The sequence below is a fragment of the Diprion similis genome, chromosome 2 (genome assembly GCF_021155765.1).
Source record: "Diprion similis isolate iyDipSimi1 chromosome 2, iyDipSimi1.1, whole genome shotgun sequence".
NCBI lineage: Eukaryota > Metazoa > Arthropoda > Insecta > Hymenoptera > Diprionidae > Diprion > Diprion similis.
In genome coordinates, this window is record NC_060106.1 from 17,488,522 (window position 1) to 17,501,107 (window position 12,586).

A 12,586-nucleotide genomic window follows, 5' to 3' on the forward strand; every position below is an offset into this window, starting at 1 on the left:
TTGATTCTGGGGTAAAACATGATAAAAAAATTTTAAGAGAAAAAATTCACCAGAGTAGCAGGTCGACTGACGTAAGCCTCACGAATATTTCGATATCATCGATTGACACAGGCAAAGAAAAGAATCTTGGTAGGGACTCTCATTAAGAGACGTAACTTTGAGTGATAAACCGGTGCTCCGGATGCTGTTTGATAGTGGCGAAACGTTAGTAGAAAAAAGACGCAGTGAAGAAGTGAAGCGGAGGGTGAAAAGTGTCGAATCTCGTGTTTCCTGGCGGTCTCACCTTCTTTTTGAGCATGTTGAAGTTGTCTATAATAACTCCGATGAACAGATTGAGCGTGAAGAACGAACCGCATACGATAAAAATGACAAAATAAATATACGCCCACAAATTGGCCTCCCTCTGAGGCTGGAGATCGACGCCTCGGGCGTCAACCGCGTCTTCCATAACTTCCATCCACCCTTCGAAGGTCGCGACTTGAAAGAGAGCCAAGTAGGCGATTCCCACGTGGTCGAATGTGATCTTACTATTCTCCCATGAATAGTTAAGATTGAGGCAGTCTTGTTTCGTATTTACTAACTGAAACCGAAATCCATAAATCATATTACCTGTTTTCTAATCGCTTGTATTAAACTTATTGTAACATAAACATATTATATACTGACCGATAAATTCTGCAGCAGTTCTCCGTTATCGTCGATGCACTTGAAGAATTTACCGCCGAAAAATTGCACCCCCATTATGGAGAAAATGAGCCAGAACACGAGACAGACGAGGAGCACGTTGAAAATACTAGGTATGGCGTACATCAACGCGTTCACTACGATCTGAGGGATGGAGAAGAGAACATGTCAGGCTTACAGATGAGCCGTTCAGAGCCCCGAGGTCTGATATTTTTCATCGATACGTGGGCACCGCCATACAGATATATGTATAGGTATCCGGGCACAACAAACACGTACCCTCATGCCTTGCCATCTTGAGATTGCTCTCAGCGGCCTGAGTGCCCTGAGAGTCCTCAGCGAGCGCAGCACTTTCAGATTCTCATTCTCCTCTATCAAAAGGCTAAAGATGGACACCTGTCAAAGGGTAAACTGTCATTGTACGCCCGTTATTACTGGCCTACATTATCGAGCACAGAACCGCTTCATATGCACTCACAAACAAACATAACACCCCGTACGAAACATTCCTCGTAAATTAATCTGCAACGCAAGATCCACGAATGAACTTTTCATCGCGACGATATCTCGCTGGGAAAATTTGGTGTTTATTTTTTTCACGTCAATATCCATAATAGTCTACACGATACAGGCGAAAAGTGAATTTCTTTGCATCGAAAGATGGAAATTTTCATTCCCCAATTTGATAATGGAGAGAAACGAGAGAGGTAAGATTGAAGAAGAGAAGAAGAGAAAATAACAGAACGTCAAATTTTTCGAGCGAGTTATCTGGCCGCAGTGAAATTGTAATGAAAGATATTCAACACATGCCCAACACAACATCGAACGTAAAATAAGAACAGCAGTATGAGAATGATGACGCCTACGGATAAAACGTATGTAACGCACGTACCTGAGTCCATGAGGCGACACATAAAACATAGAAAAAAACACGGAGACAACATTCAAAGAATTACCACACTTAACAATGCCATATAATATCCTGAACCGAACAGACTTAACCATATGAACGTTAAGCGATGTGTAAGACTTAACGGTCTAAGATGATGGAAGAAACACACGTATAATGTGATGTAACAAATACGTACGTATAATTACTAGGAAAACGCATGCCACAGCGATATGCGGTTTTTGATAAAAATTTATCTTTTTTTTTTGTATCGAACGAAGGAATTTCTTTACTTACGAAAACGATGATGAAATCCAATATTGTCCAGAAGCTTGTGAAGTATTTACAAAATCCAAGGGCGAGCCACTTCAGGAGCATCTCTATACTGAACAGAGCGCAGAATCCCAAATTTGTCCAGTAAAGTATCTTTTTCAAAAAGGGATTATCGTCAAGGTATATATCCTCGAAGCAGAGCGTTATGGAAGATGCGAATATGAGAACTAGGACCATCCATTCGAACGCCGGAGTGTCGACCACCGACAAAACTGCGGTACGAACTTTGACCCATTTTCTGCCAAGGTCCGTCGCGATGCAACGATCGATACAGGAACATCTGTACAAATGATCAATGATCACCAACTAGTTGTTTCTACCTCGAACCCCGTTACGATATAACCGCACAGTGTGACTGACGGCCCAGAACAACGGTCCTTGGTATAACCAAGAAGCCGTTGATACTTACTTCTGATAACAGTGCTGGGGAAAACAATCCTGCGGTGTTTTTGGCTGTTTGTTTCTTCCAAAGCCGGGAAAGGATCCCATTCCGTCGATGTACCTTCCCTTGCTGTCCCTCCTTCCCCCGACCGTCAATTCGTCAACGTAGCTGACGAGAGCGTGCCAGGGCCTTTTCTCCGGTGGATCGTCCATTCTGATGGGTTCCTTCTCGGGCAGCATGGCGACTTCCTCGTCAGGTTTAGTCGAGTCCTTCAGGACTTCGAGCTCGATGCTTTCCTCGGGATTCGCTGTTTCTTCAATTTTTTTATTCTCTCTGACGGTCTCCTGGCTGCTCTGACTGTAGGTCGTTACCGTTGCTTGACGGTAGAGGGGGTCGTAGGTGAATACCGGCTGGTTAAGGCTTTCCTGGTAGGATCGGTTGTAGATGTTTTCCTTTGGCAGGCTGAGCACCGTCTCCTGTATCGCGTACTTTTCCTTGTCAGATTTATCCATTACCTCCCGAACGATTTGCTCGAGTCTGGTATTCTTTTCATTCTCGGAATTCTCTCTGCGGTATTTCTTCTTCCTAACGATTGATCTTATGCGATCAAACGACCTGGCGAGTTTCGAGTCCTCCCCGACTTCTTGTTTCTTCTGCTTCAGCTCCTCGGAGTTAAAACTGTTGAGCAACAACGCTAAGAAGAGATTGAGGACCATGAAATTGCCCATCACTAACGCCGGGAGGAATATCGCGAAGCAGATTTCGGATCCCTCGTCCTTTTCCGCCCTCATGCAGTCCCAGAGGGGTTCGATCCACTCCCCGCACAGTATCCTGAATATCATCATGAACGAGTGAAAAAAGTCGTTGAAATTCCACCGCGGCACTGGGTCGGGGTAAAACTTGTCCAGGGTGTAGTCCTTGCTGAAGAGCTGCATGCCGATCACCGCGAATATGTATATCACGATGACGAGCACTAAGGTCAGGTTACCCAAGGCTTCGATGCTAGATATGATGATACTCAAAAGCACTTTCATCGTCGTCCAAGACTGCGCGAGCTTGAGTACTCTCAGCAACCGGAGTCCCCTTATCACAGAGAGTCCGTCGACTAGCTCGAAGGTCAGATCGATTAAAGAGGCCGAGACGATTATCAGGTCGAATATGTTCCAACCGTTGCTGAAGAAATCCTTGCTGAGAGCAAGCAGCTTGAGGAAACACTCGAACGTGAATATGCTGGTAAACACCTTGTTGCCGATGTTCAACGCCTGCCGGATGCTCTCGCTCATGCCGTGGTGCTCCATTGCTAGGAATCCGGTGTTCAAAACGATGCACAACGTGATGGTCAGCTCAAACAGCGGGTCTCTCACCACCTGACGATGAAATTACGTCGATGATTGATTATGTCGCGTCAAACGATCGCGAGCGACGTTGCAGTTAATCGAAAAACGATTTAATCGTAGGAACATGTCTTGTCTTGAGGGGTCAAAGAAATTGATCAAAAGATATAGAGGCGATCGAGAGATCGCCCAGAAGCGGCGATACAGTCTTCGATGAACGAAGCACTAGAACGTGGAAAGCGAATAACTGTTCGAGAACACGTGAAATAAAAGGATACGAGTTATTGGTTGGAGGGGCGCGTGTATAGGTGGGGGACAAAAGAACGGTTATATGTACGAGTAAAATGAAATAAAGGGATGAACGGGGGTGAGTAACTTTATAGCTACCTTATAAAGGCAATTCTGAAACCTGAGCCATCCGTCGTAGTCGACACAGCACTGGATACACTTGTCGCAATTTCTATCTGGAAGATCATCTGCGAGACAGTCATAAAATTTCATTTATTAAATTCGATTCCCAAACTCGAATTCAGACGAACAGTGACGCTGAATTTTAATTGCCAGCGATAGCTAGTTTACAACATTTTTTTTATGCAATAGGCGGTTCCTTCTTAAATCCTGAATGAACCGGCGAAAAAATTCATCGAATGCCAATGACTCGAACCAATTCTAACGTCCACAGTAGTACAACCGACGGTTTGACCCGACGCTTGAATTACTCTGCTTTGCATCGAACGCTACCGAACACGGGAAGCTGAAGCCAGCAGCGAAACGTGTCAAACTTTTTGAAAATACAAAAATGCAAGTCAGTTTTATCCTCATAGTGCTAAAAAATTATTGGGGGTTCAAGATATGTCACAAAATTTTGATTTTCGGCCTTCACTACCTTATTCGAACGGAAATTAAAAAGTTTGGCTACTAATTCTGGCTGCTAGTAGCTTCAGCCTCATGCCGAACACATTCTAATGTTCATTCAATCCGGTGCATACATCATTTGTCGAATGACAAGCGTTGTTCGCATCAACCGGAGCGCATCTGCGGAAGCTTTTACGTGGAACAAGCACTGCTGCTCGCTCAGGAGCTTTGGTGAAATTAACCACGAAAGCAGCCATGTGGCATCTACATGAATGCAGCCTGTTAACGATTCAAGGGGATATTGTATTGACCACGGATTTGATGCCAGTTAGGAACTCAGCATTTGAGCAAATTCAAACGAAGAAAGTTCAGTTTTGATTTACTTAAGGGGTCTACCCAACTGACGATCAAAAAAAGGGTTTTTTCAACTTTTTCGAAAAATGGCCGCCAATTTTTTAATTTTGCAAGTATCAAAAGTCGAATGATTCATTCCAAGGCCACATGCTGAATCTAAAACCGTTCGATTTTTTGGTTTCAGGTTAACCATCTTCGAGATATTGTCCGCACCGCAGACCTACTTTTTTCAGACTGATTTGCAACCACGATTTCCGTGTATAAAAAGTGATTAAAGTCAATAAAAAAAATTTGGAAGAACACTTTTCATTGGTCGTCAGATCTCTTAACGGATTTTTTTTTTTTTTTTTTATCTCTTACCAAAAAATGACACAACACCTAATCCAATTTGCCTATACTATAAAATGACATTATTCATATAACTTTTTGAGTTGAAATTCTAGGATCTCGAATTTTTCTTTCCGTACGTTTACAGAGATGCCGTAAAAGTTTTGATTAAATTCAATTTTAGGGACTTTGGTCAAGAATCGGTCTCGCATTTTTCCCAGCGATCTTCCGACTTCTTTACCTACTTCGTCGACTCACCTAAAACTACGATATGCGACAAGTAATCCGGGGGCAGAGTGTACATGTTGTGTTTCTTCGTTTTGATCCCGTTGCACTTTAGAACCCGAATTTCCCGGTTCGTCGTTCTGACGGCGACGGTGACGGGAGGAGCAGCCGACGTCGGCCTCTCCTGCTTCTCGTTGACCTCCAGGCGACGATGTTCGAGGGCGAGGCGTTCCTGCCGGTCACCCCGATGCTCCCTGCGCTCGTGTTCCTCGGCGGAAGTGACGTCGTCGCCGTCGTGATCGCCCTCGTGGTCGTCGACGACCCCGGAGTCGTCCAGCGACGACTGCTGGTTGCTGTTGCTGCTCGCTTGTCGCGAATGCAACATTCCTCGATGCGGCGCGAGCCGATGGACTATTCCAGGGTCCACGGCTCGCGACGCGGCGACGACCTGCAGCGGGAGATGAGACGGACGAACACTCGAGTGCCGAGGACTCGGACTCGGGCTCGGTGTCACTGACCTGACGGAAAAAGGCCATTTTCGATCGTTCAAGGGGGAGTTTTCATCCGAATGTCACGAGGAATGCATCAGGGATGGGTGATCGACGTTGGAAATGTTTTTTCCATGGCACGGTGATCGGTGAAAAATATTTCTTGAGACACACATGTGGAAGCGTGACTCTTCGATTATGAGGAATACATTGGTTTCGTTTGACTATGGAAAAAGTTATTTATTCGTCTGAGGAAAATTTTATAAAAATATTAATAATAATTTTATTGGACTGAATAGAGGTTTAATGATTTTGTGAAATTATTTCGTACAACGTACGAAATTTTTATCTTTTATATAAATTAATGACAAAAATTTTCTTCGATATGATAAAATTATTTACAGCAGCTTTGAGAAAGTATTAGAGATAAGATATTTCTTTTCAATAAATGAAGTTATTTCATGCCAAATGAAAGTACTTTAATTACTTTGGAAAATCGAAGAGTCACGGTCACTGAATTGAAAAAGAAAAAAACCTTAGGGCTAATTGATGAAATTTCAGAAGATCGATTTTACTGTCTACGATAAAAAAATATCAGTCAATTTAACATCCTCTATAAAAATTGATCAAATAACATTTCATCACTTGCCAACCAGATTTTTTGGCCATATGCTGTGCAAATCCTTTAAAACCCGCTCAACTCTGAACTAAATAAAATTGGTAAAATTTTGACCTTCAATTATCCCCCGACCGTCTGGGAGGTTTAAGAAAGCTAAAAATTAGCATATTAAATTTCCGCCGAACAGTGCTCGGCACAGCTGTACGAGTGCGGTTTCGCTACCGCGGAATAGGATGGTGTGTATAACACAAAATACACGTGTGTCTATGGCTAAGAGTGGTATTTATGGAGGATGTGTGTTGCGCGTCGGTTTGGAGCGAGTTAAACCGCGGAAACGGGTGCGATATATAGGAGCATGAAGCTGCTGCAGGAACGGACCACGTTTTGCATTATAATTTATAAGCCCACCTTAAATCATATTTGGCCCGTAAACTGAAACTTAGTAACGAATTCGCGGTAGCTCTGAACTTTGAAAATCTAGGAGTAAGCTAACTCCCAACTTTATTAACCCTGCATTCGAATCAATTATGCAGAATGGCGCGGTGCATTTCTGTAACGTTAGACTTTGGCAGGTAATAAAGGAGGAAAAAACATAATACGGATAAATTTTTTTTCTCTTTCCTCTCTTTTCACGTAGTACCTAATGAAAATTTCTAGTCTCTGGGGCAAACGAAAAACGTAATCTGCACGAACCTGCTACGGGTGCCGCCGTTTTTTTCCTGACCAGCTGAACTCCGGCCGCGTTTTCTTCTCCGCGTTTTCTTCCTCGTGTAGCTGCTCAACAGAACACCTTTTCGTGCGTCAATTTTCTTCTGTTTATCCTTCGTGAGGGTCTTGATGTTGATCTTTGTCGGGTCGAAACTAAACGTCGAGTCCTCACGGTGGTCGGTAAGATCCTTTCTCCGTTCCTGGGACGGGATAGAAGAGTATAATAACGATCCGCGGTTCTGCTCATTAACGATGGACGGCACGATAAAGCCCCGCCTAATTTCTCATCCAAACTTCTAGTTCGTATAACTTTGAATTTCCTTCCAAGCGAAATTATAATTGCAATTTGCGCCCATTATGGCAAACTTCTCCGCGAAAAGGATCGGATCGGATCCGATCGGATCGGATAACTTATGCAGCGGGTCGCGGAGGAGAAGGAGAAACACGAGTGGCGAAGGGGTGGTTGTTGAAGAAAATTGGGGAATACAAGGGAAAGCCGCAAACCCGCTGACGGCGATGCTTGAGCCGATAGCTGCTGATTCGTTCACCAATTTCGTAAACCTGTCGGTAAAACACGCGACCCACGTTTCTACACAGTAGCTACCAGCTTTTTTCTCCTGCGAATTATTGAGTGTCCGCGCGGACGAAGAGTGGTAAAAGGGTTATAACTACGGGGACTTGAGACCTCCTAGCAGTACTTTCGCGAGAAGGACACTTTCCGGACGAGATTTAAGCCTGGTAAGCACGAAGACGATGGATAGACGTCGCTTCCAGCTCCGTTCCTAACATCGTTCCCCATTTGATGCCGGAAAATGGACATCGACAACAGTTTCAAAAGACTTTTCTTTCCTTTGAAAACCTTTCATCGGATAATCCTGCAGTTACCGATACAAGCGAGGCTGAATTCCGGAAAATCCGAACCAATTTACCATCATCGTGGGGGGGTTTCAACATACGTAGCTTACTTCGTTTCATTGTAAAACAACGAATTCGTATTTTCTCCTAACTATCCAACTTGACACAGTATAATTGAAATTTTTTCGCCTTTTAAAATGTCAATTTGAGCACAGCAGTTTTGACATATCGATTAAACGCAATCTCATTTATACCTGGTCGCATCAAGCGCGTGTGAGAATCTAGTTTGAATCTATGAAAAACCGCGATTCACGTACAGCTGGTGACAGTGTGTCATTATATTTGTAGTTTTAATCATGGATTAATTTCGTTTTGGGGTAATTCAGACGACATTGGGATTAGAGGGTGAAACACATTGCTATAAATATTCAGAGAATATTATTATGATGATGTTTTAATGCCGCTACTCACCTCGTTCGTGATTTCGGCCTCCTCTTCGTAGCTCAACGCCACGACGGCAAGCATCAGGTTGATGAGGTAAAACGAACCGAAGAACACGACCACCGTGAAGAACGAGACGCTGATAGGTCCGCACGCCGACAATACCTGTTTTTATTTGTGTTCATGTTTTGCTCTTTTATTTCAATCCATTCCCAAATCACGTTGATAGATTTTAAACCAACCAATAAATGAAAATATCATATAATAATATGTACGTACAGTGACTTACGGACATGAAACATGAAAATTCACTCCCTCAACCATCGCGAAATAACAACAACACATAAATCAAGCCCGATATACTTTTGTACCAGCTTGTCAATGTATCAATTAGGTCTATTCTATCATTGAGATCAAACCTTGTTATAGACATCCTCCCAGTAGTCGAGAGTTATCAGTTGAAAGGTGGTGAGCATCGACCACAGAAAGTTGTCAAAATTCGTGTATCCATGATTAGGATTTGGGCCGACGCACAGGCACGTGTAGCTCTCGTTGCAGTGTCTAAAATTACAACGTTAAAATAATTTGCTAGCCCCTCTTGATGGAAGAAAGAAGGCGAGGAAAAAAATGGACAATGATAAAAATCATCTCTGGAAAATTATTATCATAGAAGGCGGGTAATTTCTCTTTCTGGCTTGTTCGGATCTGCTCTCTTACACTTAATCCATCAACTTCCGAGGGTATCGCCTCGCGGTGCATCAGAGCTCGAGGAGAATGGCGCATCAATTTATACAGTTAGTGTATACAGGTATGTAGTACATCGTATATATAGAGAGAAAGTTTGACTCGAGGACTAATTAAATCTAAAGCTAACCTGGCGCCAGTTACGTTGCCGCAAATGATGGGCTCTTCGGCTTCATTGAAGGCCCAATTGGACGAGTTCCAGTTCCACCTGTTGGCGATAGAAGAAGAAGATCTTTAGTTCTTGCCGAAGAGCTGCGAAGCCAAGGGTTAATATTATTTGCGACACTTCGGTCGATCGGGGTCTATCGGTTTTCTTTTTTCTTTTTTTTTTATGTTTAAATTCCTTTTCTTTTTCTTATACAGGATACTGAATTGCTTATTGTTCTAATACGCCAGGAAATTCGTGCAATACTTTCGAGTATATCACAGTTACATACTTTTGGTCATATCCACGTTATTAACTTTCCTCAGAACTTGTCATGTTTACTTTTTTATTGCCCGGTTCGTTTTGTTCAAGAATATTACAGGTGGCAACCCGCCCCAAGTTTATTTTCAAATTGGAGTTCTCAGAGTTTCAAGAGTGAATAATTCATGACCGAGTGAGAGGAGAAAAAAGTGCGCTATATCAAAGGTCGTTGAATCTCTCTCGATCCACGATACAGAACTTTTGCGAAGTCAGGATAAGGATTTAAGAGTGGCGTTGACAGGTCGGGAAGAATCTGCTTCAGATTGCTAAAAGAATCTGTCACGTAAAGTCAACTCTACCTGGTCGAAATCTATAGCGAGATTGTCAATTCGTGCAAAAAAATTGGCACTTCTTGCATGCTATGAACGCGATGAAAACCAATTGGTCAGCAAAATCTATACCATAAAAAAATCCGAAAATCCGAAAAAAAAGTTCCAGAAATTATTGCATGAAATTTCAGAGTGCGTACTCAGTATCGTTCGCGAGATTTACGTCCATATAAATATGCCTTATAGAGAGTGGAGGAGTCAATTTGCTGAAGACGCCGTAATCCTCCTCTTGCATTTACGACAGCTCGCGCGAATTTTAGTGTCGTAAAAAGTAATGGATAAGCGGTGGGACGGGGATAATGTCGTGTAACGTGTCCCAGCACGGGGATCAGAGTCTAGGCGATAAACTTCCTTGTTTAAGCGCAGAGAAGAGGAGCTACTTTGTAAAGTGTAAGAAAATTGCGGCCCATAAGATCCGAATGATCGGATACCGCCAATTGCCAAAGTGGTACATTTCACTCGTGCAGCTGCGCTGTCACAAAACCGCAGGGTGTAAACACCGGAAATTCGTATCTGTATCGATAATTGAATTATCCGAGTATCAAAAAGAATCGCGATAAACAAATCGTTTGATTAACGATTATACTCTTCTCGGGCTGCAGGTGGAATTTGCTTATTGCACGATGGTTGGACGGCCAACTCGACTGGTCATAACAGACGTTGACACGGTGTTTGATTAATTGGGGACAACCGGTGGAGGGCTCTTTTGAACGGCTAATCGCGTGACCGTTGTAGGAACAACGCCGGCACTAGACAAGGCCTAAAAGACCTATCCCCGCAAGCTTCGTACCGCTGCGCCGAATAATTATTACACCAGGAATTTATCGCACCCTCCGTTTCAGTCCCGACAGACGTGCTCGCTTCTCTCGGATTGTGTTGTTACAGCCATTTCATCCACTCTACCTCCATTCAACTCGACGAATCTGTGACTCAACTAATAGTGCATGGGTGTGATGGATATTATCACAAGAAATGTACGTAAATTAAGACTGAGCTGATAAAAGTCTTGAAGATCTGAAGAAGTCTTGAATCAAATTTTTACCGAAAAGGATTGTAACATGACTTTTCCACATTTTTCTGACGTAATTTTCATCCTTCTTTTAAACAGTTATATTAGTATTTGAAAGGTTGTAATTAATTTCAGGACGAAGATCAAGATAAGTTTAGACTGGTATTATCATTATCGGAGGATAGAATAAGTCATACTGTATTTCCAATAACCAAGGATAGCATAAAGTTTGTTAGAATTAATTTTTGCAATAATTTCTAGGTCACCGGGATGTGAACAAAAATTTGACGAGTGTATAAATTGAAAAAAAATTGAAATTTCGATGATATAATAGAATGGCAAAGAAATGAAGAATCGAAGAAATCGCTGAAAATAAATAATCGTTAAAAAATTGTCGACGAAACTTTGCTGACTACGAAAATAATATAATCTACAAGAGAGTTTGAAGAAAAAGCATTAGCCTCGAAGTTCGAACGAAGTATTACTCGCTCTTAATTGGGCTGTTCACTCAGTGTCTAAAGGAATGAAAGTAGAGCTGGAGCGGAAATGCTCATGAATTCGTATTAGCAACGGAAGTGCCCGAGCGTCACGACGTGATATCCGGTCGAGGCGTCGTGAAAAGAAGGGCGGATAAAAAAGAAGCCGGCATATTGTAAATTATTCATAATCCTGACTAGGTTCAACGTCAACAAGTTTAAGGGGCATTATCTCAGGCTCAATTTTAAGGAAGATTCATCGAGGACCGGGTGTTGAGACCAGCTGATAAATGATCAAGTCGAGTCGCGGGTTACCGTTCCGCACTTTGTCGGCTGGTAATGTTCGAGGGGTTCTCAAATAATTATACACAGTTAGCCTTGCGATTTGTCTCCCCTTTGTTTACGCCTCGAGTATACAACTCGGTCTGCAAGGTTCGCCCTTATTTTCGCACGCGAGAAGAATAATGAATTTCATTCACAGAAACGTCGGGAACACTGGTTGCCTTTTATTTATGTTATTATTATTTTTCATTTTATTATGCTTTCATTTTTATGTTTTCAGCCTTCCAGCCGGTTGTATTTATTATTATATTACCGCGTGCATAAAAGGTGCTAAAGTTGGGGTTCTTCTCCCTCCGGAGGTGAAATCAATTCGCCCAATACGGTGAGCGACTTCATTCCGTTGCTCAAGATTTCTTCTTTAAATTCTATGGTATACTTACTCGTACCAGTCCACTTGGGTATCGTTCGGATCCTGCTGCCTGACGCACTTGTTTCTCAATTCGCCCATGTAAACTTGGAGGGCAAAAAGGGCGAAGACCATTAAACAAAATATCGTCAACGTCATGACCTCCGCCAGCTGCTTGAAGCTGTGCAGCAGCGCGTTTATGATTGTCTTCAAACCTGCGGATCAGAAATCATTCCAAAATCAAGCTTTTTACAGAATTAAATACACAAGTTTTGACGAAAGCTTTTTCACAAGTAAAAATTAAGGTATACCAATTTTATGCCAGTACAAAGTTATAACAACAGCCGAGACAACAGCTTTCCTGCAGGTCTGTTATTATA

The 12,586-nt window shown here is 42.6% G+C and overlaps 1 protein-coding gene across 2 annotated transcripts in view; it reads right to left on the minus strand.

Moving 5' to 3' along the window:
• The window catches only part of LOC124412794 (sodium channel protein 60E-like), a 69,507-nt gene that overhangs the window by 6,092 nt on the left and 50,829 nt on the right, over positions 1-12,586 (minus strand). For both annotated transcript variants that reach the window (XM_046892917.1, XM_046892923.1), the window contains exons 4-15: positions 12,241-12,421; positions 9,369-9,446; positions 8,914-9,055; positions 8,525-8,659; positions 7,184-7,398; positions 5,417-5,901; positions 4,010-4,098; positions 2,316-3,655; positions 1,871-2,186; positions 964-1,080; positions 667-828; positions 284-580 (exon numbers count right to left, since the gene is read on the minus strand). In XM_046892917.1, coding sequence (XP_046748873.1) covers positions 284-580; positions 667-828; positions 964-1,080; positions 1,871-2,186; positions 2,316-3,655; positions 4,010-4,098; positions 5,417-5,901; positions 7,184-7,398; positions 8,525-8,659; positions 8,914-9,055; positions 9,369-9,446; positions 12,241-12,421 — 3,557 coding nt within the window. The remainder of the gene's footprint in view (positions 1-283; positions 581-666; positions 829-963; positions 1,081-1,870; positions 2,187-2,315; positions 3,656-4,009; positions 4,099-5,416; positions 5,902-7,183; positions 7,399-8,524; positions 8,660-8,913; positions 9,056-9,368; positions 9,447-12,240; positions 12,422-12,586) is intronic.